Source organism: Borostomias antarcticus, assembly GCF_949987555.1.
Source record: "Borostomias antarcticus genome assembly, chromosome: 2".
In the NCBI taxonomy this organism is placed as follows: domain Eukaryota; kingdom Metazoa; phylum Chordata; class Actinopteri; order Stomiiformes; family Stomiidae; genus Borostomias; species Borostomias antarcticus.
The window spans coordinates 33,129,277-33,155,728 of NC_140235.1; the positions used below are offsets into that span (position 1 = coordinate 33,129,277).

The 26,452-nt window shown below is 48.2% G+C and overlaps 2 protein-coding genes across 3 annotated transcripts in view; both read left to right on the top strand.

The window, feature by feature from the left end:
- LOC311326700 (uncharacterized protein) overlaps positions 1–26,452 on the top strand; it is a 101,554-nt gene that overhangs the window by 63,539 nt on the left and 11,563 nt on the right. For both annotated transcript variants that reach the window (XM_084459639.1, XM_084459638.1), the window contains exons 7-9: positions 17,706–18,514; positions 20,468–20,722; positions 26,133–26,322. In XM_084459639.1, the coding sequence (XP_084315765.1) occupies positions 17,706–18,514; positions 20,468–20,722; positions 26,133–26,322 (1,254 nt within the window). The remainder of the gene's footprint in view (positions 1–17,705; positions 18,515–20,467; positions 20,723–26,132; positions 26,323–26,452) is intronic.
- On the top strand, positions 9,930–11,135 carry LOC311329040 (uncharacterized protein; the record flags this gene model as incomplete). The annotated part of the gene is made up of 1 exon (XM_084461348.1): positions 9,930–11,135. One exon carries the CDS (start codon positions 9,930–9,932, stop codon positions 11,133–11,135), a length of 1,206 nt encoding a protein of 401 aa, XP_084317474.1.

Sequence of the window (26,452 nt, forward strand, 5' to 3'; positions counted from 1 at the left end):
CTCCCACACAGCGACTAACCCTAACCCTCCCCCACACAGCGACTAACCCTAACCCTCTCCCACACAGCGACTAACCCTAACCCTCTCCCACACAGCGACTAACCCTAACCCTCCCCCACACAGCGACTAACCCTAACCCTCCCCCACACAGCGACTAACCCTAACCCTCCCCCACACAGCGACTAACCCTAACCCTCTCCCACACAGCGACTAACCCTAACCCTCTCCCACACAGCGACCCACGAGGCGCTGAACTAGTCCTGTCCTGCTACTGTATGCTATTGCCCCTTCACCTCCACACACGTTCATCCAGAGGGTTTAAACCCGCCAGTCTCCAGATTGAGACTTGACCCACGCTTGACCCTGAGCTCCGCGCCGTCCCCGTCAGCTTGGTTAGACACTTGTGATCGTGTTTAATGAATGAGTGAATTAAAGTGTTTAATTAAAAGTGTTTAATGAATGAGTGAAAACAGTTAGTCTTCAGCTTCATAGGGAGAGACTTGACTATCTTTACATGGCAAACCAGACTCAATTCACCAGTCATTCATAAACCCAAACCCAGATCCCCCCACAGACATCCATTTAGTATAAGTTAACAAGTGATAAATAAATACATCAGATTAATCCTTATCAGAGTATGTGTCCCATTAGATGAAGCCTCAGTGGCCTGTTACCCAGAAAAGGGGGTTTAACTTTTAAAGTGTCGGATCCTTGAATCGGTGTCACTATGTGTTGCTCCTAACGGCAGGCTGTGGCAGCGGGGGCTTTGGCTCGATCAAACCCTAAACCTCGCCGAGCAAGAGGCTGGTTCCGTGAAGCCACGCCCCCCCCATCGTGTGTGTTCCGTCTGAGACATGCAGCTGAAGTCTGTCTGGAGGCTTTCTGTAGTCTATCAGCATGTCTCAGATTAGCATGACTAGCCCTCGCCCCGCCCCCCGGACTCCTCATCCCCTCCTCTCCCCTCCTCTCCCCTCCTCACCCCCCCCCCTGCGCTCCCTGTGTTGCCGAGACGACCCCCATCCCTCTCCTCCTGTCTTGCAGCAGCCACCGTGAAAACGATGTTGTTGCCATGGAAATGGGAGGCAGTTGCTTTATAGACGCTGGTTGGGAAGAGGGGCTACCAAGGAAACAATAGAGGGGGGGTTGATTGAGCTAAAAAGAGAAGTATTAAAGACTCTATCTGTCTCGCTGACCCCCCCCCCCCCCCCACCTACTCTATCCCACGTCCCTCCCTCTACACCTGGGCTCTTCCACACCCTTCCCCCTCTCTTCTTCTCCTCTCTTTGTCCAGGAAGTAGATAAAACACATTTAAAAACTACTCTGACTGGGTCTGACTGACGCTATATTTCGTATTTCCTGTAGCCTCTCACACTTCAAAGATGCTTTGACTCCTTTGATGTAAAAAATACATAAAAATAAATAATCAGATTTTCAGTCGCAGCACAGCTCATGAATAATACACCTGGAACTGAATGTTGCAGGGCTTGATGGATTGCTTTGTTTACATGCTTCCCATGGTTCACTGGGTTTGATAATGCCACCATCAGTAGCTTTTATTTCAGTTCATTCTACCGACTGCGATGGCCTAAGTCTACTACTCTATAGGATGTTAACTGGTGAGAATGATCGTGTGTCCCATTCTATTATAACGTACCAGGAGGAACTACACATTTATTGTTACAACTCAATTACATACAGTCCTATAAAGTGGCTGTAAACATGATCGTGTAGTAAAGATAGAGTCTGAGCGAGGGTACTTTTATGTTCTCAGTCACTTTGTTTTGTTCTCCTTGGTTCTGTGGTTTGTATAGGCTATTAGACACGGTGCCTCTGTCACAAACTGGGATTATATAACAAGGCCAGCTTGTGTGTTTGTATGTGTGTGTGTGTGTGTGTGTGTGTGTGTGTGTGTGTGTGTGCGGTGTGCATTCATGTGTGTGTGTGTGTGAGTGCGTGTGTGTGTGTGTGCATTCATGAGTGTGTGTGTGTGTGTGTGTGTGTCCAGCCAGCCAGCCAGCCAGGAGTGAGGTCATCTGTAGAGATGAGGGGGGGGGGGGGGGGGATGTCAGGGGGCATAGTGGCCTCCAGCCAGCCTGTGTGTCTGCAGAGCCTGAACACAGCAGTCTGAACACAGCAGTCTGAACACAGCAGTCTGAACACAGCAGAGTCTGAACACAGCAGAGTCTGAATACAACAGTCTGAACACAGCAGTCTGAACACAGCAGAGTCTGAACACAGCAGAGTCTGAACACAGCAGGGCCTGTTTTGATTGATTGATTTTTTTTATTTTTTTTTTATTTTTAAAAGACAGGGACAAGGTACAGTAGACATTTACCCTATAGAATAGGGAGAGATGCACTGTACAAGGTTATAGCTAAAACAGCTAATTTCCACCTGCAGTCCCTGGGCAAATAAATATACATTCTTAAAATAGTGGGGCAAATAGTATACAGTAGGAGAGTTACATACATAGAAGGAATACAAAAAAGTTATATAGCAGAGATTTCACTCATCCCTATACCCACATCCCAACCTCCCCAGACCCTTAAAAAACAAACCCTAAGTACAGCCCCCATACATATGTGCTACACACACACACACACACACACACACTTGACTACAGGTGCGACTACAGGTGCGACTACAGGTGCGCGCAGCTTTGCTGAGCGAGTATCCACTGCTTTGCGAGGCGAGAGAAGCTATGAAAGCTTTTTGTTGTTGTGAGTTCTTTTGGAAGGCTGTTCCACTGTTTTATGGCCGTGAAGATGAAGGATGATTGACCAAAAGCAGTCTTACGTTGTGGGATTCTGCACGCCCTCTGAGTTGTTGACCTAGTGGCTCGTGTTATTAATTCAGAGTTGAGTGTTACAAACTTTCTCACGGGGGGAGGAGCAGCATTATGGATGATTTTAAACATAAAACAGACATTTGAGTACATGATCAGATTTTCAAAGTTTAGCATATTATATTTGTAAAGGATATTACAGTGGTGATAGTATCGTGATTTCTTGTCATGTATTTTGAGAGCATTTTTATATAGTGACTCGAGGTATTTGTGTTGTTTTGCCTGCCTGAGACCAGCTTGACATACACTAAGAGAGTATCATTGCGTTTAGGTATGTGCTTGATGCATCACGTGTCAGAGAGCTCCTTATGTGGCGATAGTTTGCCATGTTGAACTTCAGCGAGTTGGCTAGTTTTTTAATATGCTTCTTAAAGTTCAAGGTCGGATCCAGAGTGACACCCAGGTATTTAAATTCATGTACGTTCTTGATGATTTGTCCATTTACACAAATTTCTGGACAATCTCTAAGTTCGTTACGGTTTGTGAAGTACATGCTTACTGTTTTACTCACATTTAGGGTGAGACATAAGTCGAGTAACCATTTAACAACATTTTCCATTTCCTTGGATAGTATCTTGGCGACTTCCCTTTCGTTCTTTCCGTGTGCGAATATTACTGTGTCGTCGGCATACATAACTATATCAGTATCTCTACAAGCTGATGGGAGATCGTTTATATAAAGGCTGAACCACAATGGTCCTAGTATCGAGCCTTGTGGAACATCGAGCAGGCTTTTAGTGGCGATGACTGATCTCTTATCCGCACACACTGTTGGTGGCCGTTCAGGTAGGAGTGTATCCAGCTTAGTGTAGTTGTGGAGAGGTTGTAGTTTGCCAGTTTGCATATTAAGATGTTGTGCTGTACTGTATCAAAAGCCTTACGCAGGTCAAGGAAGACTGCTCCTACCACTCCTCCTTTGTCAAGTTTTGTTTTAATGACTTCTAGGAAGTAGCAGCAGAGTCTGAACACAGCAGGGCCTGAACACAGCAGTCTGAACACAGCAGTCTGAACACAGCAGAGTCTGAACACAGCAGTCTGAACACAGCAGAGTCTGAATACAGCAGAGTCTGAACACAGCAGGGCCTGAACACAGCAGAGTCTGAACAAAGCAGAGTCTGAACGCAGCAGAGTCTGAACGCAGCAGAGTCTGAACGCAGCAGAGTCTGAACACAGCCCAGCCCAAATACACCAATTTGTTAGGGCTGGGTTTAAAAAAAAAAGATTAATCGATTCTGAATCAAATGATTCAGAATCGATTCATGAATCCCAAAATCGATATTTTATTTAATGAATGAATGAATAAATGAAGGAATGAATAGTTCATTAATTCATTCAATTATTCATTCATTCATTTTTGGAAATCAGTATCGATACCCAGTCCTAGTATTGATGTGTTGCATAACTTGGCAGTCAAATTAAGGTTACAGCAACAAAAAAAAAGGTTTTATTAACACTAACCGAATCGATATTGAATCGAATCGAATCGAATTGAATCGTGATAATCGATTCTGAACCTTGTGAATCGGAATCAAATCGATTCTTGAAATTCGAATCGATACCCAGCCCTACAATTTATATTCTGAGTGCTACTACTGCCCTCTTGAATGGACAATTCACAGTGTTATCAAACATATTCAGGTCAGTCTTGTGTAAATTCATGAAAGTGTTTTTCTGTTCTTCCTGATGTTCTCCTCATTGTTTGATCTCTGAACACCAAGTGATTGACTGAACTGCAGCTTATGTAACATGTACCCATTAACACTTGGAGACTCTATGGCTGGTGTGTGTGTGTGTGTGTTTGTCCACGTGTGGGCCTTTGTCATGGTGGTGTTGCATGGTTACGTGGCCCCTCCCTTACGTAACCGGGGGCAACGGCGACGGTCGTGATGGCGGCAGAGATGCAGTCAGTCAGGGGGGGGGAGGGGTTGAGGAGCTGGAAACGGCGTCTGTCTGTCGTGATTGACTTCAGAGATCAGATAGAGCAGTGCTTGGGAGACCTGGGTTTGAAGTTGGTTAAATACATTCTCAAATGTTCAAACGTCTCTGTCCTGTCCTGAGTTGGTTAAATACATTCTCAAATCTCTCAACGTCTCTGTCCTGTCCTGAGTTGGTTAAATACATTCTCAAATGTCTCAACGTCTCTGTCCTGTCCTGAGTTGGTTAAATACATTCTCAAATGTCTCAACGTCTCTGTCCTGTCCTTAGTTGGTTAAATACATTCTCAAATGTCTCAACGTCTCTGTCCTGTCCTTAGTTGGTTAAATACATTCTCAAATGTCTCAACGTCTCTGTCCTGTCCTGAGTTGGTTAAATACATTCTCAAATGTCTCAACGTCTCTGTCCTGTCCTGAGTCGGTGGCTCACGTGACAGTCTGACCGTAGCGCTCTGACCGGAGAGATGTGGGGATTCATTGTGAATGCGCCGGGGAGCAGGGACACTTGTGACCCCAGGGTTAGGGTCAGGGTAAGGGTTAGGCCTGACCCTGTCTGCTGCCTGACTGTGGTTTAGGACAGACCCACCCACCCACAGACCCCCTCCAATCAGAGAGGGCCTGCACTGGCCTTTCACCACAGTGCATTGTGGGAAGGCTGTCCACTGTGACAGTTGTCACTCCGTATTCTGATCGACAGCTCAGCAACGGCACAATCAACATTTAAGTTTAAGTCTAAGTCCCAATGATTGTAACACACCTGAGTGTGTGAAATTTGTTCTCCGCATTCAACCCATCCCCTGGGGGAGCGGTGAGCAGCAGTGGTGCCGCGCTCAGAAATCATTTGGTGATGACATTGTTGGTTGATCCATCCGTCAACAAGAAAGAGAATGCATAGCTACTACTATACTGATACTGTGGTGTCCAGCTGCTGAGTTTTTCTTTAGAAATAAAGGAGCTTAGTGTTTAAGAAACCAGTGGCGATTGCTCCTATAAGCCAGGGTAAGCCTAGCTTACCCATACAAATCCAAATAAAACTTGTTTTTTGTTCTTCTTTCAGTGAAAGAGGGCACGAAAATCGACTTTCAGACTGTTTTTGACATAAATGCGTCTTGTATTCTGCCATATCGCTTCATTTTCATCCGTGTTTAGCGTTTCGGTAGTGCTCCGTCACCCCCTACAGTCCTCATGAAAATACAGTCCACGTTACGGTCCGTGGACACCGGTCTTACTAGCTCGTTATTCACTTATCATTGTAGGCCAGGTAAAATGATTCTGGCTTACGGAAATCAAGACCGAATGAAAAATCAACCAATCAAATTAGCCCACACACACAAAACTAAATAATGTCATCAGTCGAAATGTAACCTAATCTGTCATTTGTCAAAATGCTTAAAAGTGGGCGTAGGGTAAGCCAGTTCTCAAAGTGCTTACATTGGAATTCCCATTGACATTTTAACATTGGGACGGTTTATCCAATCAAAACTTGTCATGACTGTCCCGTCATTTACGTCACCTGTCAATCACATTACCCACTTTAGCGATCTAGCTAGCGTCAATGAACATGGAAAACGGAGATCTTGAGTATTTGTTGAAAGTTGATTCCAAAATGAAGTGGATTAAATGAGTTTGGGTTACGATATAAGGTAGGTCTTTTGTGATTAATTACCAGTTGTTATGGCTCTGCATTTTGCTTTGCCTAGATTTAATCAGTACTCGAGAGCGTGAACTTTGCTTCCTGGAGCGGTCGGCTAATGGGGCTAGTAGCCTAGTAGGCTAGTAGTAGTCTAAACACTGATTAGTGAAGTAGGGGAGTAGGCTATTGAGTGCTGTGCCCTAAGGGGGTGTATTTTATCGTCCTGTCATTCCTCTTCGTAGTGCTTGGCTATTGTCATATAATGTCTCTGTAGTTTATTTAGTGTGTCCCTAAAAGTCTGGGTGTTTCGGCCTAAATATTGTCCTCTTATTCGCTCGCTCTCAAATTATTGGCCTTTGTTGACGTGTTAAAAAACATCAGTAGCCTAGGCTACTGTAGTTTTCCTGTATGTTTTTTTTTATTTTTTTTTTTACATTTTTGACAAAAATGCCACTGGTCAGCGCCCTTCTGGTGCTCTGAAACCTCCCATCAGGGCATACTTTGAAAGCGCACCCCCCAAAAAATCGTTAGGGAGTGGCTTACCCGGTTCTGGGACCCACCAGATGCCACTGTAAGAAACAAAACAAAGGCCAGGGTTGACTTCAGAATCAGGAGGTTTTGTGTGTGTGTGTGTGCGTGCTCTAGAGATGAGTGCTCCGTCGCTGTCGAAGGGTTTGGAAGCTCGACTGCTGAGAGCGTGTGTGTGTGTGTGTGTGTGTGTGTGTGTGTGTGTGTGTGTGTGTGTGTGTGTGTGTGTGTGTGATCGCGTCTCATCGCGTCTCCTCCAAGTGTGCTCCTTCCTCTCGCCGTGACGAGATCCACCCTGACAACCGTCAACGGCGCTTTTGGGGAGGCGGTGGTTGTCATCCGTCTGCCATCATCCCTCGATCACTCTACAGACTTGGTTGTGATTGTTTTACTAACCTCTGCCGTTCTCTCCCTGTCTCTCTCCTCCCTCTGCTCCTGAACACACCCCTCTCTCCTCCCTCTGCTCCTGAACACACCCCTCACTCCTCCCTCTGCTCCTGAACACACCCCTCTCTCCTCCCTCTGCTCCTGAACACACCCCTCACTCCTCCCTCTGCTCCTGAACACACCCCTCTCTCCTCCCTCTGCTCCTGAACACACCCCTCACTCCTCCCTCTGCTCCTGAACACACCCCTCTCTCCTCCCTCTGCTCCTGAACACACCCCTCTCTCCTCCCTCTGCTCCTGAACACACCCCTCACTCCTCCCTCTGCTCCTGAACACACCCCTCTCTCCTCCCTCTGCTCCTGAACACACCCCTCACTCCTCCCTCTGCTCCTTAACACACCCCTCTCTCCTCCCTCTGCTCCTGAACACACCACTCACTCCTCCCTCTGCTCCTGAACACACCCCTCACTCCTACTCTACTCATTCCTACTCTCTTTCTTAATCTCTCTTCTGTTCTTTTTCTCTCACTCTCAATGTCTTCCTCTTTCATCTCATGTCTGATGTCCTCCCCCTGCCTCCTCTCCTCTCCTCTCCTCTCCTCTCCTCTCCTCTCCTCTCCTCTCCTCTCCTCTCCTCTCCTCTCCTCTCCTCTCCTCTCCTCTCCTCTCCTCTCCTCTCCTCTCCTCTCCTCTCCTCCCCTCTCCTCTCCTCTCCTGTCTCGCACTGTGTGTTGTGATTGGGCCGGCTGTGAGACTGGGTTATTGATCTGTGCAGCACGTGCACTCATTCAGATATTCTCACATGAAGACACACACACGCTGAAATACCAAATCATGGGTTGTACTGAGCTGAGCTGAATCCAGGCACTAAACGTACTACATAATGCACTAATGTAAACTGCATATCCCAAAACATCACTCATGCAGCTCAGAGCATTGAACAGTAACAAGCTTCATTGAGCCGTACTGCAGGTCCCCTCAGCCACTCAGAGGTCCCTGGGTCTGCTTGCTGTGCTGAATTAAGAAATGAACAGATAAGAGATAAGCCGTGCTGTTCTGTGCAGATGTGAAGAATCTCACGTTGTCTCTTTCTTTTTGTACAGCACAGCTTGAGTCCATCTTGAACTCTGGAAACGCTCAGAATCCCCTTTCTACCCAGTATCTGGTTGCAAAGTGTTCTGTCCGAGTGCGAAGGTCTGTCATTGTGTGTGCAGTACTGCTTTTCTCTACATATGCCCAAACCACATGCTGGTCTGACAGACAGCAGCGCGACAACCCTTATATGTACCCTGTACTTATTATTACAGTATCTTTAATCAGGGGGACTGTGAAGAGCAAGCCCTTCCTGTATGTGAACCACTGATAATACAAGCCTGGCCATTAAACAAGTGGTAGAGACTCAAACTCCACACAGTATATACACACACACACAGTATATACACACACACAGTATATACACACACAGTATATACACACACCAAAGCCATTAGAAAGTAGCACCAAGCAAAACTCAAGGCATTCTACGGTGCAGCCTAATGGACTCTGTAGCTCAGGTGTGGTGCGGGTTATGGTTGGGGTAGGGTTAGGGTAGGGTTAGGGTTAGGGTCAGGGCTAACCCTAACCCTGTTGAATGTCCCCTTTCTATCCCATCATACGAGGTGATAGCGGCTCGGGTCTCAGCATCGCCTGGCCACAACCAACACCTGACATAGAGCTATAACAGTCTCTCACACACACACACACACACAAAAGGAGGAGTAGTGGGGGGGGTGGGATGGCACAATGCCCACACGCACACACACACACACAAACACACACACACACACAAAAGGAGGAGTAATGGGCGGGGGGCGTCTGGCAACATGCGCGCACACACGCTCAGACACACACACAAACACACACACACACACACACACACACACACACACACACACACACACACACACACACACACACACACACCCCTAAAGCAGCTGCTCCAGCCCTCACTCAAGTCTCCCTGGGGGGGACACAAGTGTGTGTGTGAGAGAGAGAGAGAGAGAGAGAGAGAGAAGGACAGAGAGGAAAATAGGGTAGAGGAAGGAAAGCGTGGAGAGAAAGAGACTAGCAAAGGGGAGGGGCCATAATACCCTCACCACCGGGGGGGGGGGGGCTTGTGAATCTGCAGCAGCGAATGAACAGCTACACTGGAGTCACATGACCAAGAGCCTTGTAAATGGCTGGAGGAGAGAGAGAGGGAAGAGGAGGGGGTGTGAGAGAACGAGCAGCATATCCAGTTCATTCTCAGTGCGTCCTGGTTGGCTGAGAGCGGAGAGACACAGAGAGAGAGGCTACAGCACACACACACACACACACACACGCTGCTGAGACAGCCCACCTGTAGACCAGGACCAAGGGGAACAGCAGGACGCCCCCTCACTCATAAGGAGTGACAAGTCCAGGCGAAGAGGAGAGAGCATCGCGGATCTCAGACAGAGGAAGAGAAGAACAGAACCCAGAAGTGAGAGAAGAACAGAACCCAGAAGTGAGAGAAGAACAGAACCCAGAAGTGAGAGAAGAACAGAACCCAGAAGTGAGAGAAGAAGCAGGAAAGGAGGGACAGCATGTCTTCTCTCTCCAACCAGCAGCCAGGCTCTCCGTTCTCGGAGTACAGCGAGCTGTGCAAGGCGCCCGCCGCCGCCCCCCCCCAGACCTGGGACTGGCAGCACCGGGACACGGGCACCGCCAGGGGCCTCGGGGGGGCACCTCCTCCGCCGCCGCCCAGGCTGCCCGCCGGCCTCACAGACGAGGACAAGCTGTGCCTCTTCGACCCGCCCGGCGGGGACACGGCGCTGAAGATGCCCGGCAGGGGTCCGGGGGGCTCGTCGCTGGGCAGCGCTGGGGAGAGCCCCGAGAGCCTGCCTTCGTCCTCGCCGTCCGCCTCCCCCGCCTCGCCGGGCGCACACCCGTCATCGGCCCCGGGTCACGGCAACGACCTGCCGCCCCCCCCTCTCCCGGGGTCCCCGGCCCGCCGCGCGGACCCCCCCTCGCCCACTTGCCCGCCCCCCCCCAGGCCGCCGGCCGCCGGAGCGTGTAGCCCATCCTTCTCAGAGCCCAGCCGCATGGCCGCCTCCCCAACGACAGTCCCCGCCAACTACTGCGTCATCGGAGTGGTCAACGACAACTACCTGGAGCGAGGGGACGCTGGCGGTGCAGCCCTGGGGGGCCGGCAGCTGGCCGAGGGCTCGTCGGAGGAGAGCGAGGAGGAGGAGGAGGAGCTGGCACCGTGTTTCATGGGGCGGGCGGAGCAGCAGAGGAAGGCCATGCGGCGCGCCATGTCGGAGTGCTCGCACCTCTCGGTGCCCTCCAGCCTGGAGCTGCCCGACCGGTACCCGGGCGGCGGGCCTGACGAGCTGACCTCGCCGGCCGGGGCTCCGCGCCGCTCGCCTCACTCCGTCATGAGGCGCTCGCTGACCGTGGCCGAGGACCAGCCGGCGCCGACGCTGTCCGCCGCGGGGGCCACGCGCTCGGACCTGCACAAGGACCCCCCGGAGCCCCGCCTCAACCTCCGGCCCTTCCCCCCTCTGAGGGACAGCGGCCCCAGCTGCCCCCTCGCCCCGCTAGAGGGCATCGCAGAGGGCCCGGGGGCAGAAAGGGAGCAGGGGGGCGTACTGCTGCCCGTACCTGTCAGCCCGCAGGGTTTCAACGGTCCCGGAACTGGAACGGGCGCCAGTACGGGCGCGGACGCTAGCTTTGGCATGGGAGCAGCAGACTTCGCCTTCGGCATCAACGCCGGCACCAACCCTTTCGTCATGTCGGAGGGTAGGTGATCGCAGACGAGGCACAGCCTGCAGACGGAGCAGATTGTGTGTGGGAGCCCTGTTTGGGGGGGGGGGGGGAGGATGGCTCACCGTTACCGCCAGGCGGAGATGCCAATCGGGGGGGGGGGGGGGGGGGGGGGGGGGGGGAGAGATGAAGAAGTGGGAGGGAGTGATAAGACAGGAAGGAGAAAGAAAAAAAGAACCTGCCATCCGTTCAGTTCAGAGAAAGAGCAGGTGTAGTTGTACAGAGGGAAGATGTGCTCTATATAGCCCTGGCGCAAGGGAAGACCAGTGTGGTACATGATGTACAGTATTGCACACCCAGGGTGTGTGTGTGTGTGTGTTGTGCAACATCTGTATTTGTGTGCCTGTTAATTTGAGTGTGACGTGCAGCGTTCCTGTGTTAGTGGGCCGTCTGTGGTACCGGGTCATGTCAACACCATTCATTACCGAGCGGAGACCAGAGCTGCTTGAACCGCATGGCCTTTCTCTCTCTCTCTCCTCTCTCTCCTCTTCCTCCTCTCCTCCTCCTCTGTGAACGCCGAGCTCATTAGCCCCTCGGTTGAGCAGCAGTAGGGGAGGCAGCGCCAAGATGGCTGAAGCCGCGGTCACGTTGACTAATTCCCGCTCTGTAGCCCAACGGGGTCAGTGGGAATTGAACCCGGCACCACGGTGCTCGACGGTCATCTTTTTTAATGACCGCTGTTCCCTCCCTCTCCCTCTCTCTGTCTCCCTTCCCTCCCTCTCTCCCTCTCCTTCTCTCATCCCTTCTCTCTCTCTCCCTCTCTCTCCATCCCTTCTCTCTCTGTCTCCCTTCTCTCCCTCTCCCTCGCTCTCCCTCTCTCTCCCTCTCCTTCTCTGTCTCTCTCTCTCTGTCTCCCATCCCTCCCTTGCCCTCTCTCTGTCTCCCTCTCTCTCCCTCTCCTTCTCTCCATCCCTTCCCTCCCTCGCCCTCTCTCTGTCTCCCTCTCTCTCCCTCTCCTTCTCTCCATCCCTTCTCTCTCTCTCCCTCTCTCTCCATCCCTTCTCTCTCTGTCTTCCTTCCCTCCCTCTCATTCTCTCCCTCTCGTTCTCTCTGTCTCCCTTCTCTCCCTTGCCCTCTCTCTGTCTCCCTCTCTCTCCCTCTCCTTCTCTCCATTCCTTCTCTCTCTCTCCGCTCACCTGACAATGTCATTTCGCCTCCTGTCACAATAGAAAGTGACAGAAATCTGCCTCGTGGACGCTGTAGTGTTAAAGAGCCAGAAACTGATTAATAACTATTAATCTGAATGAATGTGTGTGCGTGTGTGTGTGTGTGTGTGTGCGTGTGTGTGCATGTGTGAGAACTGGCCCGGGGTAGTGTGTGTGTATGTGTGAGTGTGTGACCGTGCTTTTGCTCACCAAGGTCATTGAAAGGCAGTGAGAGGAATATGTGTCATAATCATAAATCCAGACATGGCAGAGTGCCGCAGCAGCCCTGCCCAGACTCCGGCCGGCTGGCCTCCCCCGAGGCATTGTGGGAAATTAAGATGAGCAGATTTGTATTGGCTGGACCCAGCGAGGAAGAGAGGGCCAAAGAAAGAAGAGACGAGTCAGATAGTGATATGCGTGCAAAACAAACATAGATTCGGTATCTCTCTCTCTCTCTCTCTCTCTCTCTCTCTCTCTCCACACATCCCTTCATCCCTCCATCTTCGTCTCAGGAGAGAGGGATCAGGAGAGAACCCGAGAGGAGGAGAGCCGTGTAGAGAGACAAAGGAACCTGTGCGTTTAATGACACCTCCAGTCAGTTTTATATTTGCTGCCAGGCAAAATTATTTTTCTCTCCATTAATTCATGGCTTGGAGTCAAGCTGGGATTTTCTCCCCGTCAGAATTTAAGCCGATAACTGCGACACAATGTTGCTTTAGTGCTGCCCCTCCGGGCAGCGGGATAAACATGCCCTCTAGTGGTGGGTTAGTGTCTCTAGTCAGTGTCTCTTGGGTCTGGGTGTATATAGAGGCTTTGGTTTCTGGGTTTGTGTGCAACGATGTGTTTGTACATACGTTTGTCTCTGTGTGTGTGTGTGTGTGTGTGTGTGTGTGTGTGTGTGTGTGTGTGTGTGTGTGTGTGTGTGTGTGTGTGTGTGTGTGTGTGTGTGTGTGTGTGTGTGTGTGTGTGTGTGTGTGTGTGTGCGTGCGTGCGTGTATTGTATGTTTTTTGTGCGTGAGTGTGTGGTTTCATATGTCACACCGAGAGGCGTACTATGGATGATTTCACAAAAAAGGACAGGCATGGGGGCAGCGGGGGGGGCAGCAGGGGGCTAGCAGGGGGGCAGCAGGGGGCAGTAGGGGCTAGCAGGGGGGGAGCGGGGGGTGGGGAAGTGTGAGAGTGCGCAAAAGAGAGAGAGAGAGATGTTCATCTGGTTTTCTCCCAGCGCTCCCCTGGTCGCTCCCCCCTCCAGGAGACCAGCACCCTGCAGATTCATCTCAGAATAACCAGGGCTGGTATCTCAGTATAACCATGGCTGGTATCTCAGTATAACCATGGCTGGTATCTCAGTATAACCAGGGCTGGTATCTCAGTATAACCAGGGCTGGTATCTCAGTATAACCATGGCTGGTATCTCAGTATAACCAGGGCTGGTATCTCAGTATAACCATGGCTGGTATCTCAGTATAACCAGGGCTGGTATCTCAGTATAACCAGGGCTGGTATCTCAGTATAACCAGGGCTGGTATCTCAGTATAACCATGGCTGGTATCTCAGTATAACCAGGGCTGGTATCTCAGTATAACCAGGGCTGGTATCTCAGTATAACCAGGGCTGGTATCTCAGTATAACCAGGGCTGGTATCTCAGTATAACCATGGCTGGTATCTCAGTATAACCAGGGCTGGTGGTTTACGTCAGCTGTGTGAAGAAGTCTCGTTTGAATGGAAGCCTTTGTGGTTGGATCCACACCTGAGCCGCCACCTAGCTGAGCAGCTTAACGGGGAAAAAGGCACCATTCTCACAGCATATAACCCTCACCCTATAAAAGAACACAGCAGTATCCTCCTTCCAAACGACTCCAGAACTGCGTTACCGGTTGAGATTCTGTTTGATGGGTTGAGCATTGAAGCCGAGCCTGAGAAGCAGTTTTCCTTTGAGTATGATATCACCATCCCTACCTTCCATAGAGGCCTTACCTGCTGTGGAGATAATTGGAAAAACCAGCATCTCAAGGATTGATGTACAAATATACCCTAGGAATGGAAGGAAAGAGGGGGGGGGGGTAATTAACAAATATGATATTATAGCACTGATAGAGTGGGGTCAAAGGGCATCTTGAGACTTTCATACGAGTTGAGTTGAAGGTCCTTTCCCTGCCTATCTCTGTTCAGGAAATCCCAAAGTATTTTCTGACTTAGTATTTTCTGACTCTCCACGACAAAGATGGTTTCAAGGCCTAATAAATAATGAATAAATTAAAATACAGATTAATGGGAGATACCATAAGTGCCTCCTCCTGCTTCTCCACTAAAGCTTCCAGACTACTGTCTGTCAGACATATTAGGATAAATGGCTTCACAGTTTACTGCCAAATTGTCAGCGTAGCTCCAGATAATGTCTGCCTCAGTGATGTTCTCCCCTCATAGGCTTGAAAGTGATGGATGTGTCTAATCAGATTGCTCTATAAATTATAGATGGCGCACTCTGTTGGAGGGTTTGAAAATGGCAGTATGTTCATGTCTCCTGTGGCAGAGTGCCTACTGTACCAGTTGAGTCTGAGACGTGGAGTTGGCATCAAGGTCGTTTTGACGTTGAGAGCCTCACTGAGGCTTCGTGTTTATAGTCCCAGCGCTTTCCCACTTTGCATATCACCTTTGTTGTTGGTGTTCACTCTTTAGAACGTAATTACCTGCTGAATGTGAAAAAACACCAGGCTAAGCCTTCCCACAAGCTTTCTCAGGATTAGAGAGAGAGAGAGAGAGAGAGAGAGAGAGAGGGAGAGAGAGGGAGGGAGAGAGAGAGGAAGGGAGAGAGAGAGAGAGAGGAGTGGTGAGAGGAGCTTAGCTAATGAGTCTCACTTCCCGCTGCTTGCTTCATTTTTTTAAGTTTTAATTTTTTTCTCACATGATCCAACCTTCGGGTGTCAAATGTCTTTTCTAATTGGGATATCAAGTTTATGTCCACAGCTTGTCGTCGTGGGAGCTGTGGACAACAGAAAGCAAGCCCTGTTTAGTTTTTTCCACATCGTTCTCTTTGTCCTGTCATGTAGCCGTCTCACTGTATTGGGGTCAGCGTTTTGTTTTTCTTCTGTGAGTTAATTATCTCAGTCCACTTATTCGTTGTCCTCGTGTCTGTCTGTCCTTTCCTGTGAGACACTACCATGTTATGTAAGGCCTGTCTGCTAACGGTCCCTTTCTGTCTGTTCAGGACCATTAGTCTCTCCATTCCCCCTCCCTTCACCCCTGTCCTCACTCACCCTCCCCTAATCTCTGCTCTGTCTTTTATTTTGGGATTCCGAGGTACAGTTGGAAAGGCATTATGCCAAGGTGTGTGTGTCTGTGTGTCTGTGTGTCTGTGTGTCTGTGTGTGTGTGTGTGTGTGTGTGTGTGTGTGTGTGTGTGTGTGTGTGTGTGTGTGTGTGTGTGTGTGTGTGTGTGTGTGTGTGTGGTGGGGGGGGGTTATAAGTGGGTGTTAGTCTTGATTGGAGCCTCCTGTTCTCAAAGCAATATGAGTTCTCCCCTGTGGCTCTCTGCTGAAGTGAGGGCCGTTATGTTAGTGGAATTACTAATAAGCTAAGAGAGCGTTTTGTGGCTTCAGTTCTCATTACAGCTGTAATAGACTTTTAAAACCAATTTCCGCCTTCTTTTCGAGCCACTGAGGGTAGAGCTCCAGCCGTAGAGGCACTGAGGGTAGAGCTCCAGCCATAGAGGCACTGAGGGTAGAGCTCCAGTCGTAGAGCCACTGAGGGTAGAGCTCCAGTCGTAGAGGCACTGAGGGTAGAGCTCCAGCCATAGAGGCACTGAGGGTAGAGCTCCAGTCGTAGAGGCACTGAGGGTAGAGCTCCAGCCATAGAGGCACTGAGGGTAGAGCCCCAGTCGTAGAGGCACTGAGGGGAGAGCTCCAGCCATAGAGGCACTGAGGGTAGAGCCCCAGTCGTAGAGGCACTGAGGGGAGAGCTCCAGCCATAGAGGCACTGAGGGGAGAGCTCCAGCCATAGAGGCACTGAGGGTAGAGCTCCAGCCGTAGAGGCAGATGAACAGTAGAGTACAGTAGGCCACTAGTTTGTCCTTGTTTGCAGAAGAAGACTGGCTTCTCCAGGCTAGAACAGTCATAAACTCTCCATCACCACTGCCAAGTTGTCCTCCTTAGAGGTCAGGTGATGTAGATGTTTATTAGAGAGGAACGTTATCCGTCAGCGGAAAGCCTCTGTCCATAATCCTCTTTTTGGATTGTTTTTTAAGTAATCCATAGTATTGTGGATTGACCTGAATTGTGAAGACACGCATACTGCACTGCACATAACATATGAGATGAATTTCAATATTATACAACAACAAGGCCTAAAACAATATAGAGATTTAGACCCGTTGTTTCTCTATCAGAGACAGTACTGTTGCTGTGCTAGTCAGCTATTTGCTCCTAGCAGAACAACACTAAGCTGTGTGGTTCCATCAGATCATCTTGTCCTGCTGTTGGTATAACAGCCTCTCTGGCTCTGGCTGAACAAATACACAGAACATAACTATGGATTTTGCACAGGGCGCTGTCATTGTCTTTCGCTACTGCCATGGTTTCTCCCCATCGATCTATGGGAGATAGCGGTATTGGCTACTGCCTGCGTATGGGCCTCATGAGGGGGTGAATATTGTGTAGCAGCGCACAAGGTTGGAAGACAGTTGTAGGAAAGTTGTGAGAATGTTTTGGTGTCAATACCTAGGGTTTCCAGTTAAGGGTACGGTTGACTCTTTGGGGCAGTGGCGGGAGGGGAGGGGGGGGTCAGCAAAGATGCTAAACATTTGAGTTTAGTATCACGCTGTACCACCATAGCATGTCTGCATTTAATGTTATGACGGGTCTGATGATCCTTGTGCCACTCGTGAATTATAGTGAGAACTGAATGTTTGGTTGGAGAATGAGAGGTAGTGGTGCCTCTGACCTCAGTTGCGTCCCCTTGGCACTGTATAATACGCTACCACTGCCAGGGTCAATGGCCATCCCTAATCAACCTTCGACCTCTGGAACATTTGACTGCAGCCGTCCTACTGTATGTATCCCCTGAATGCAATTGGCCATGAGCTGACATTGATTCGTCTCATATTTCTATTGTCAGTGATAATTCACTTTTCAACAGACAGTTGATCTTTGTCTGTGACCATGACAGGGGTGTTCATGGTTTTCATGCCGTTTCGATGTGCCTTGACTCAGACACTAGAATGTGTTTGTGAATGATGGCAAACCACTTTCTTTATACATTCCCTGAGGTATCCATGTGAGGTCAATCTCTGAGTCAGGTCAACGTTTTGAGTTTATTCAGTTCAGTTGATTTATTGTATTTAACCATTATTCATCCACCACTTAAATTCAATACAGTAAATTCAATTTATTTCTCTTTCTCTCTCTTTAACAGTCAAGTCTGAGAAGATGGACAAACCTGAAAAGGAGGAGAATACTGACAACTTCCAGAAGTTTGCCGCATTTGACGAGTTTGACATGTTTGATAAGCTAGACAAAGTGGAGAGGAAGGACTCCACAGAGAAGACGGACACACCAGCAAAGGGAGAGAAGACAGACACGATGGTGACAGAAGAAAAGATGGAGAAAATGGACAAAACTGAGAAAACAGAATTAACAGATAAGGCAGAGAAGATTGACAACGTAGAAAAGGTTGACACAGTGGAAAAGACCGATACAGTAGAGAAAGTTGATGTAGGAAAAACAGTGAAGGTGGAATGGATGGATAAGAATGTGAAGATAGACGAGGCAGAAGACATTGAGAAGGTGGAGATTGAGAAGATGGACAAGGTGGAAAACCTTGATAAAACAGAGAAAGAACATAGCACTGACAAAGTGAAGACCCCAGAGAAACAGGAAATGGCTGTCAAGCTGGATGCTTTTGACAACATGGAGAAGCAGCCTGACAAGGAAATGAAGGACAAGGTGGAGAAGGTCGAAGTCAAGGCCGAAAAAGCAGACCAAGATGCCGACAAAGCGGAGAAGTTACTGACAGACGAGAAGCCGGAGAAAAGCCGACAGGTTGAAAAGGCAGACGAGGATAAAGAGGCGAAATCGGAGGAAGAACCGACTGCTGAGAAAAAAGAAAAGATGGTTAAAGCAGATGCAGCTGAGAAGGCCAAAAAAACAACCAGTAAACCCTCGACCAATGGGAGCAGTGCTGCACCGAGCAAGGACCTTCACAGTCCAGACAAGAAGACCAAGGTAGGCCAGTCCATGGTCAGATCATACACTATATCCACTACCGAATGCTCTACGTAGTATTATCTACCTCTACGTAGTATTATCTACTAGGGCTGGGTTAAAAACAATCGATGAATCCATTCTGAATCAAATGATTCAGAATCGATTCATGATTCCCAAAATTGATCTTTTATTTAATGAATAAATGAAGGAATGAATAGTTCATTAATTCATTCAATGATTCATTCATTCATTCATTTTTGGAAATCAGTATCGATACCCAGTCCTAGTATTGATGTGTTGCATAACTTGGCAGTCATGTAATTAAGGTTACAGAAAAAAAAACAGGTTTTAGTAACACTAACCGAATCGATATTGAATCGAATCGAATTGAATCGTGATAATCGATTCTGAACCTTGTGAATCGGAATCGAATCGATTCTTGAAATTCGAATCGATACCCAGCCCCATTATCTACATAGTAATATTCACTATAGTATGCTCTACGTTGTATCCCATTCTGGATATTGCATCTGGACAAGCATTAATCAATCATGCTGCTTATCTTACGCTTCTGTTGCTGCTACAGTATGTTTACGTTCACATGCCAGATTAAAAAGAAAATGCACAAGCTCTCCAATGATCTTGGATTCAAATAAGTATTATCAATAATACATCAATCGAGAGTCATGTTTGGTTTTCAAAACTGGTCGACATTTAACTTGAAATATATACACCAACTTATGAATAAACATCAGTTAAAATCATTTTCTGAACTCTGCTCAGAGTTCAGCTTACCGAAATTAAATTTCTTCCGATTCCTACAAATAAGAGACTACCTTTCAAAACTATCAAATTGGCATACAATTAAGGAAGATCTCGCGCCCATAGAAATACTGTTAATTAACATTCAGAAGGGAGAAACATACTCCAACTAGAAATATACCATTCCATCTCAGCTATGAAGCAACCCAAAGCACAAGAATCTAAGAGCAAGTGGGAATCAGAAATAGGAGTGACCATTGTGGATGAAATCTGTCAGATGATATGCAAAAATGCACACTATTACTGATTCCAACACATGGAGAGAGTTCCAGTGGAAAATCATCAGTAGATACTTTTTAACACCAGATAAATTAGCAAAAATAAAACCTGATGTCACCAGTGAATGTTGGGAAAAAATGAAATGTGGGGAAAAAGTGGCAAATTGTCTACATACATTCTGGTCCTGTCCCAAAATATCAACCTTCTGGAAGATTGTGTACGCACATGTGAATGAGGTCTTTGAAAATAATTGGACAATGGATCCGCAAACTGCCATATTGGGAGTATTGCCTGATAAGTGCACTAATCCATATCTGATCAATATACTCATGTCAGCTGCTAAGAAATGTATAATGTCACATTGGTTAACAGATGACATTCCATCTGAAAATGAATGGATTAACAGAGTAAAAGAAATATACTCAATGGAAAAAATAACTTTCAAATTAAGGCTGCAGACAGAGGTACGTGACAGAAAATGGAAACCATTAAAGGAAAAATTGTCATTGTGATTATTGTCAGTATTATCATTAAGGTAATCACCAATAACCATAAGCTACCAGCTATGTAAACAATGCAACCACCTGTATGTTTATGTGTATTTGTTTTTATTTATTTATGTTTTTGTTTGTATGTGTTGTTGTTATTGTCTGCTCTATAAAATTATATATATATATATATATATATATATAAAGTTTAAAAAAATAATAATAATAATACATCAATCAGCAAAATAAAGATTGTTGTTCCGGTGCCGAATAACTTGATTTAACTTAGGTCCACTCATTTCTAACATATTCATGTATTCATTTATGTTATTCATGATAAATGCTGCTTTCGCTGCCTCATCCCGCCACCGTTTTTTTTCTTTCTTTTTGGTTTTCATTCTTTCTGTTGCTGTCCATTCGGCCTGGCACCATCCCCCTGCAGCCTGGCACCGGGGCGGCCAAACCAGGCGCCGCCAAGCCCCGGTCCAGCTCGCTGGCCGCCGGCTCCACCGCGACCGCTGCCCCTAAACGCCCCACCCCCTCATCCACCACCACCGCCTCGGCCACCCTCAGCAAAAAAACGCCCGTGCCCAAGGTGTCCACCGCTCCCGCCACCAGCGCCAAGCGGCCCACAACCACCACCAGTCGCCCCCTTTCCTCCACCACAACCACTGCTCCGCGTGATGTCAAGCCCAAGGTGAGAGCCCCTAACCCCCTCAGAACGATGCGGCTGAGTCCCTCTACTCCAAGGTACAGCTCTTTGCTCGCAATAGTTACTGAGGCGTTTCCACCGGTGGAGCAACGCTGGCTGCTTCATGCCTGTCTGCATCTGTTTTCCGCCATTCATTTTAGCAGAGACCTCACATCACGTAGTGTTGTTCCAGCATAGCGATACTCGTAAAACAACTTCTCAAAACCTGATGAATGAATGCTTTTAATTTTTTATCAAGTGCTTATGTTGGCCACAGAAACCATCAACAATTAATAACAACTGCAGTGTTACTCTGGACTGCTCTCTCTCTGGTATATTCACGCTGTCTAAACTTGGCTTCCAGTAAGCCACTGTTGGAGGAGGTGCCATCCACGGGATTATTCAGTCAAGACAGGATTCAGGAAGTGAAGGTCAGGGAGAGAGAAGGAGGAGGAGAGGAAAAGAGAGACCTTGTACAAGCTTGTTTTCATCACTCTTCATCACCTGGGCGTTACTAGTCCAGGGCCGACCATCGACTAACCCTGGGGTTCACTGACAATAGCTACTGTACCACAAACACACACACACACACACACACACACACATATCCCTCACCTTCAATGTCCACTGCAGAGCGGCAAGAGCTACTGCACAGCATGTCCTATTATGCGTTGCACAACCCTGTAAGAAGATGAGATATATTGAGATATGAGACATGAGATATAATATAATACCATATATAACCACCGTATATAATCAAGGTCAAGGTCAACTTTTTTTATAAAGCACGTTTAAAATCAACCGAAGTTGCACCAAAGTGCTGTACAATATATAAAATAAAATAAAACAAAAAACAGAATAAAGTGCACATAATCACAGAATAATAAAAGGACAGGACACAAAACAGGACAAAGGATGTAGGCTATCAGGCCTCAAAAGCCAGTGAAAACAAGTGCGTTTTAAGCTGAGACTTAAAGAGCCCTAGGTTCTGTGCGTGTCTAATGTGTGGAGGGAGGCTGTTCCAGAGCTTTGGGCCAGCCACCACAAAAGCTCGGTCACCCTTGGTCTTAAGTCTCGATCTAGGGACTGTTAAAAGAGTCTCGGAGGAGGACCTCAGGGTTCTAGATGTCGCACAAACTTGAATCAGTTCAGCCAGATAGTGGGGGGCCAAACCATGCAGAGCCTTAAAAATAAACATTAAGATTTTAAAATCAATCCTGAAGCGAACACGAAGCCAGTGGAGGGAGGCCAGCACCGGTGTGATGTGGTCCCGCTTCTTGGTTCCAGTCAGGAGGCGCGCAGCAGCATTCTGGACCAATTGCAGGCGCCTCAGTGACCGCTGGTCAAGGCCCACATACAAGGCATTACAGTAGTCCAATCTCGAAGAAATAAAAGCATGGATGACTGTCTCCAGGTCCTTAGGAGAGAGGTATGGTTTCAGTTTGGATAAGAGCCTCTGCTGGAAAAAAGAGCCTTTAACCACAGAGCCGATTTGTTGCTCAAAATTAAAACCAGCATCAAAAGTGACACCAAGACTTTTAATAAAAGAGCGATTCTTGGCAGCGAGGGGCCCTAGGTTGCTAACATGGCTGTCTTTATGACCAAACAAAATAACCTCGGTCTTCCCATCATTCAGACTAAGGAAGTCCATCCAGGACTCCTTGATGTCATTTAGTGCAGATGTTACAGGCTTAAAGGAATCCTTACAGTTCAATTTCAGGGGGAGGTATAGTTGGACATCGTCAGCATAGCAGTGGAAAGACACATTGTGCTTCTGTAGAATGGAACCCAGGGGCAGCATACTGTATATAAAGAAAATAATAAAGGGCCTAAGATGGATCCTTGGGGGACACCGCAGGTGAGGGGGGCCACACTAGAGGAGAACCCAGCTGGACAGAGAAGCTCCTATCATTCAGGTAAGACTGTAGGAACATGAGAGCAGCACCTTTAATGCCAGCACACTGTTCAAGGCGGGTAAGAAGGGTCTTGTGGTCCACAGTGTCAAAAGCCGCGGTCAGATCTAGTGTAACCAGGATAGCAGCACACCCAGAGTCGACAGTAAGAATAATATCATAAAAAATCCTTGAGAGCCGTTTCAGTGCTATGAGCAATTCTAAAACCAGACTGGAACTTCTCATACACATCATTCATCGCTAAAAAAAGAGTGCAACTGAATGGAAACAATCTTTTCCAGTACTTTGGACAAAAAAGGCAATTTAGAGATGGGCCTAAAATTAGAGAGAACAGTTGGGTCAAGACTAGGCTTTTTGATTAGTGGCTGCACTATAGCATGTTTAAAGGAGGCTGGAAAGACTCCAAAACTAAAACATGCATGGACCAGAGTAAGAATAAAAGAGCCCACTGAATCAAACACATCTTTTAAAAGGCGAGAGGGAACACTGTCGGAGGGGCAGTTTGTAGGCCGCAGTTCGTGGACAACGTCAGACAGTGATGACAGGGATATGAGTTTAAACTCATTGAGACTAGCTGGGCACGAGGATGAGGCAGAGGGATCAGGGGCAGCAATGGGGGGTGTGGACCGAAGATACACGATTTTCTCAACAAAGTAATTAAGAAAATCATTACAGAGAGCAGATGATGGTACAACCGGGGCAGTATCCCGAGGGTTGACGAGAGAGTCCAGAGTGTCAAAGAGAACCTTGGGTCCCCCAATGTTATTGGAGACAAGGTTGGTAATGTACCCGGTTTTGGCTGCCTTCACAGCTCTCTGAAATGCAATAACATGCGATAAAACCAGGTCCAGCATGTGGCCTTTATTATGCGTCGGTCCCGAGACCCACTGAGTGAGGCTGAAGGAATCAGTCAGAGCCAGGAAGTCTTTGGCCAGAGGACTGGATTCACAACAGACATGGATGTTCATATCACCTGAAATCATAACGTGATCATAATCCACCATGGTTCCAGACAGAAAGCTCTCAAACCCCTGGATAAAATCCTTGTTGTATTTAGGTGGCCGATATACAACCGCACACAGCAGAGGGGGAGACGCGTTTAGTTCAAAGAGTTGCAGCTCAAAGCTCGAGTAAATGACAGATGGAATCTACCGACAATGAAAGCTGGACTTGAAAACACACGCAAGCCCACCTCCTTTCCCAGTGGTCCGAGGGGTGCTGAGATACGTACAGTCGGGAGGGAGGAGTTCGGAGAATGGTATAGACTCACCAACGTGTAAGTAAGTCTCGGTCAGGAACATAAAATCAAGCCCACGGGAAGTGAAAAAGTCATTTAGTTGGAACGTCTTATTCTGCAATGACCTGGCATTAATCAAAGCCATGGACAAGATCAAGTTGGGAGTCAGACTGGTCGCAGCCCATCTTACTGGGCGCAGGTTATTGTGGACAACCCCATCAGCACGGGCTCTCACCTGCCCAGACAGCGGTCCTGTTGTTCGGCTACACCAGCCAGAGGCAGCCGGCCCAGTGCGTGAGGTCAATCCGCACCCATGGCCTCTTGATCTGCAGCGATCGCCTGACAGTAGAGGAATAACAATATCCCCCACGCATGAGTCGCGGATTTTCCAGACAAGACGACGACAGGAGAGCCTTGACTTTCACCAGAACACTACTCCGCTTTCCCCGTCTCCTCCGGCGTTTGATCCGGGGAGAGGCACCAGGTGACCGGCGCAGGTAAGCAGGAATATCTGCTAACAGGGGGGGGGCATTCTAATCTCGCATGTCAGCTCTAAAAAACATTTGCATCGAATCAGAAACTCGGATGCTTTGTAAAGTTTGACGATCGTAGGCAAATAGAGCTGAAACATCCCGACAGCAAACATTTAAAAACAGAGCAATGACAAACACAAAACTGAGTAGACGCGGCCGACGGCATGCCGAACATACTGGCGCCATCATAATACCACACAGGCACCCACCTACCCAACTAGCTGGTCTCTCAGGCTGATATAATACCACACAGGCACCCACCTACCCAACTAGCTGGTCTCTCAGGCTGATATAATACCACACAGGCACCCACCTACCCAACTAGCTGGTCTCTCAGGCTGATATAATACCACACAGGCACCCACCTACCCAACTAGCTGGTCTCTCAGGCTGATATAATACCACACAGGCACCCACCTACCCAACTAGCTGGTCTCTCAGGCTGATATAATACCACACAGGCACCCACCTACCCAACTAGCTGGTCTCTCAGGCTGATATAATACCACACAGGCACCCACCTACCCAACTAGCTGGTCTCTCAGGCTGATATACTACCACACAGGCACCCACCTACCAAACTAGCTGGTCTCTCAAGCTGATATAATACCACACAGGCTCCCACCTACCCAACTAGCTGGTCTCTCAGGCTGATATAATACCACACAGGCTCCCACCTACCCAACTAGCTGGTCTCTCAGGCTGATATAATACCACACAGGCTCCCACCTACCCAACTAGCTGGTCTCTCAGGCTGATATACTACCACACAGGCACCCACCTACCCAACTAGCTGGTCTCTCAGGCTGATATACTACCACACAGGCACCCACCTACCCAACTAGCTGGTCTCTCAGGCTGATATACTACCACACAGGCTCCCACCTACCCAACTAGCTGGTCTCTCAGGCTGTGCGTTGCACTAGATTTAATAACGGCACAATAATGAAGTCTAGATCAGGACGGTCAGCTTGACAGATGGAGATGCAGCGTCTACGTTACGTGCACACCTGAGAGAGGGTGAGAGAATGGGAAGGAACGTGCACACCTGAGAGAGGGTGAGAGAATGGGAAGGAACGTGCACACCTGAGAGAGGGTGAGAGAATGGGAAGGAATGTGCACACCTGAGAGAGGGTGAGAGAATGGGAAGGAACGTGCACATCTGAGAGAGGGTGAGAGAATGGGAAGGAGGAAGACAGCGTTGCGTCCATACATGGGGATTTCAAAAACCGTCAGTATATGCTCACGTCTTTCAGGATTACGATCTCCCTCTCTCAAAATTCATTATCTAACTTTTATTTTCTTAAGTTGTGTGATGCTATTTGTTTTTGCCAGTTGCTTGTAATATGCGTAGTCTACTGTATGACCACAATCACCCACTATACGCAGTATAGCATGCAGTCAGAATTATCTACTATCTATCGCCCTCCTCTGGTGGCCTGTTTAACTACAGGAAGTTGATTTATTGCTGGTCCCATTTTGTCCATCTAAATAAGATCCTAAAAGATGGTACTACATCATACTATTAATTAGATGGTACTACATCATACTATTCATTGGTATTCAATTTTGTATTTTAGCTTCTCTTCTTTCAATGTATTTTGACATATTTGATATAATGCACACCACATTCTCCTCTCTTAAATGGCCTATTGTTTAATGACACTCCTCACTCCTTCCTCTCTCTCTCTCTCTCTCTCTCCACCTCACTCTTTCTCGCTCTCTCCACCCAGACCACCACCACCACCACAGAGAAGCGCCCCCTAGTGCCCAAGGCCAGTGCCGCCCTCCCGGCTCGGACCGCCCCCACTGCGTCCAAAAACGGCACTGCCGCCACGGCGACCGCTAAACCTGCCACATCGACCCGCACGCCGCTGTCAACACGCACGGCGACCAGCGCACCCATCGCCAGACGCTCTCTGGGTGAGCCGTTGTGCCACACGCCACACACACACACATGTACACAAACACACACGTATGCACACTACCACGAAAAACGCACGCTTAAAGGGGTAGTGTGCTATTTTGGACATTTATTCGTATTTGTGGTCTG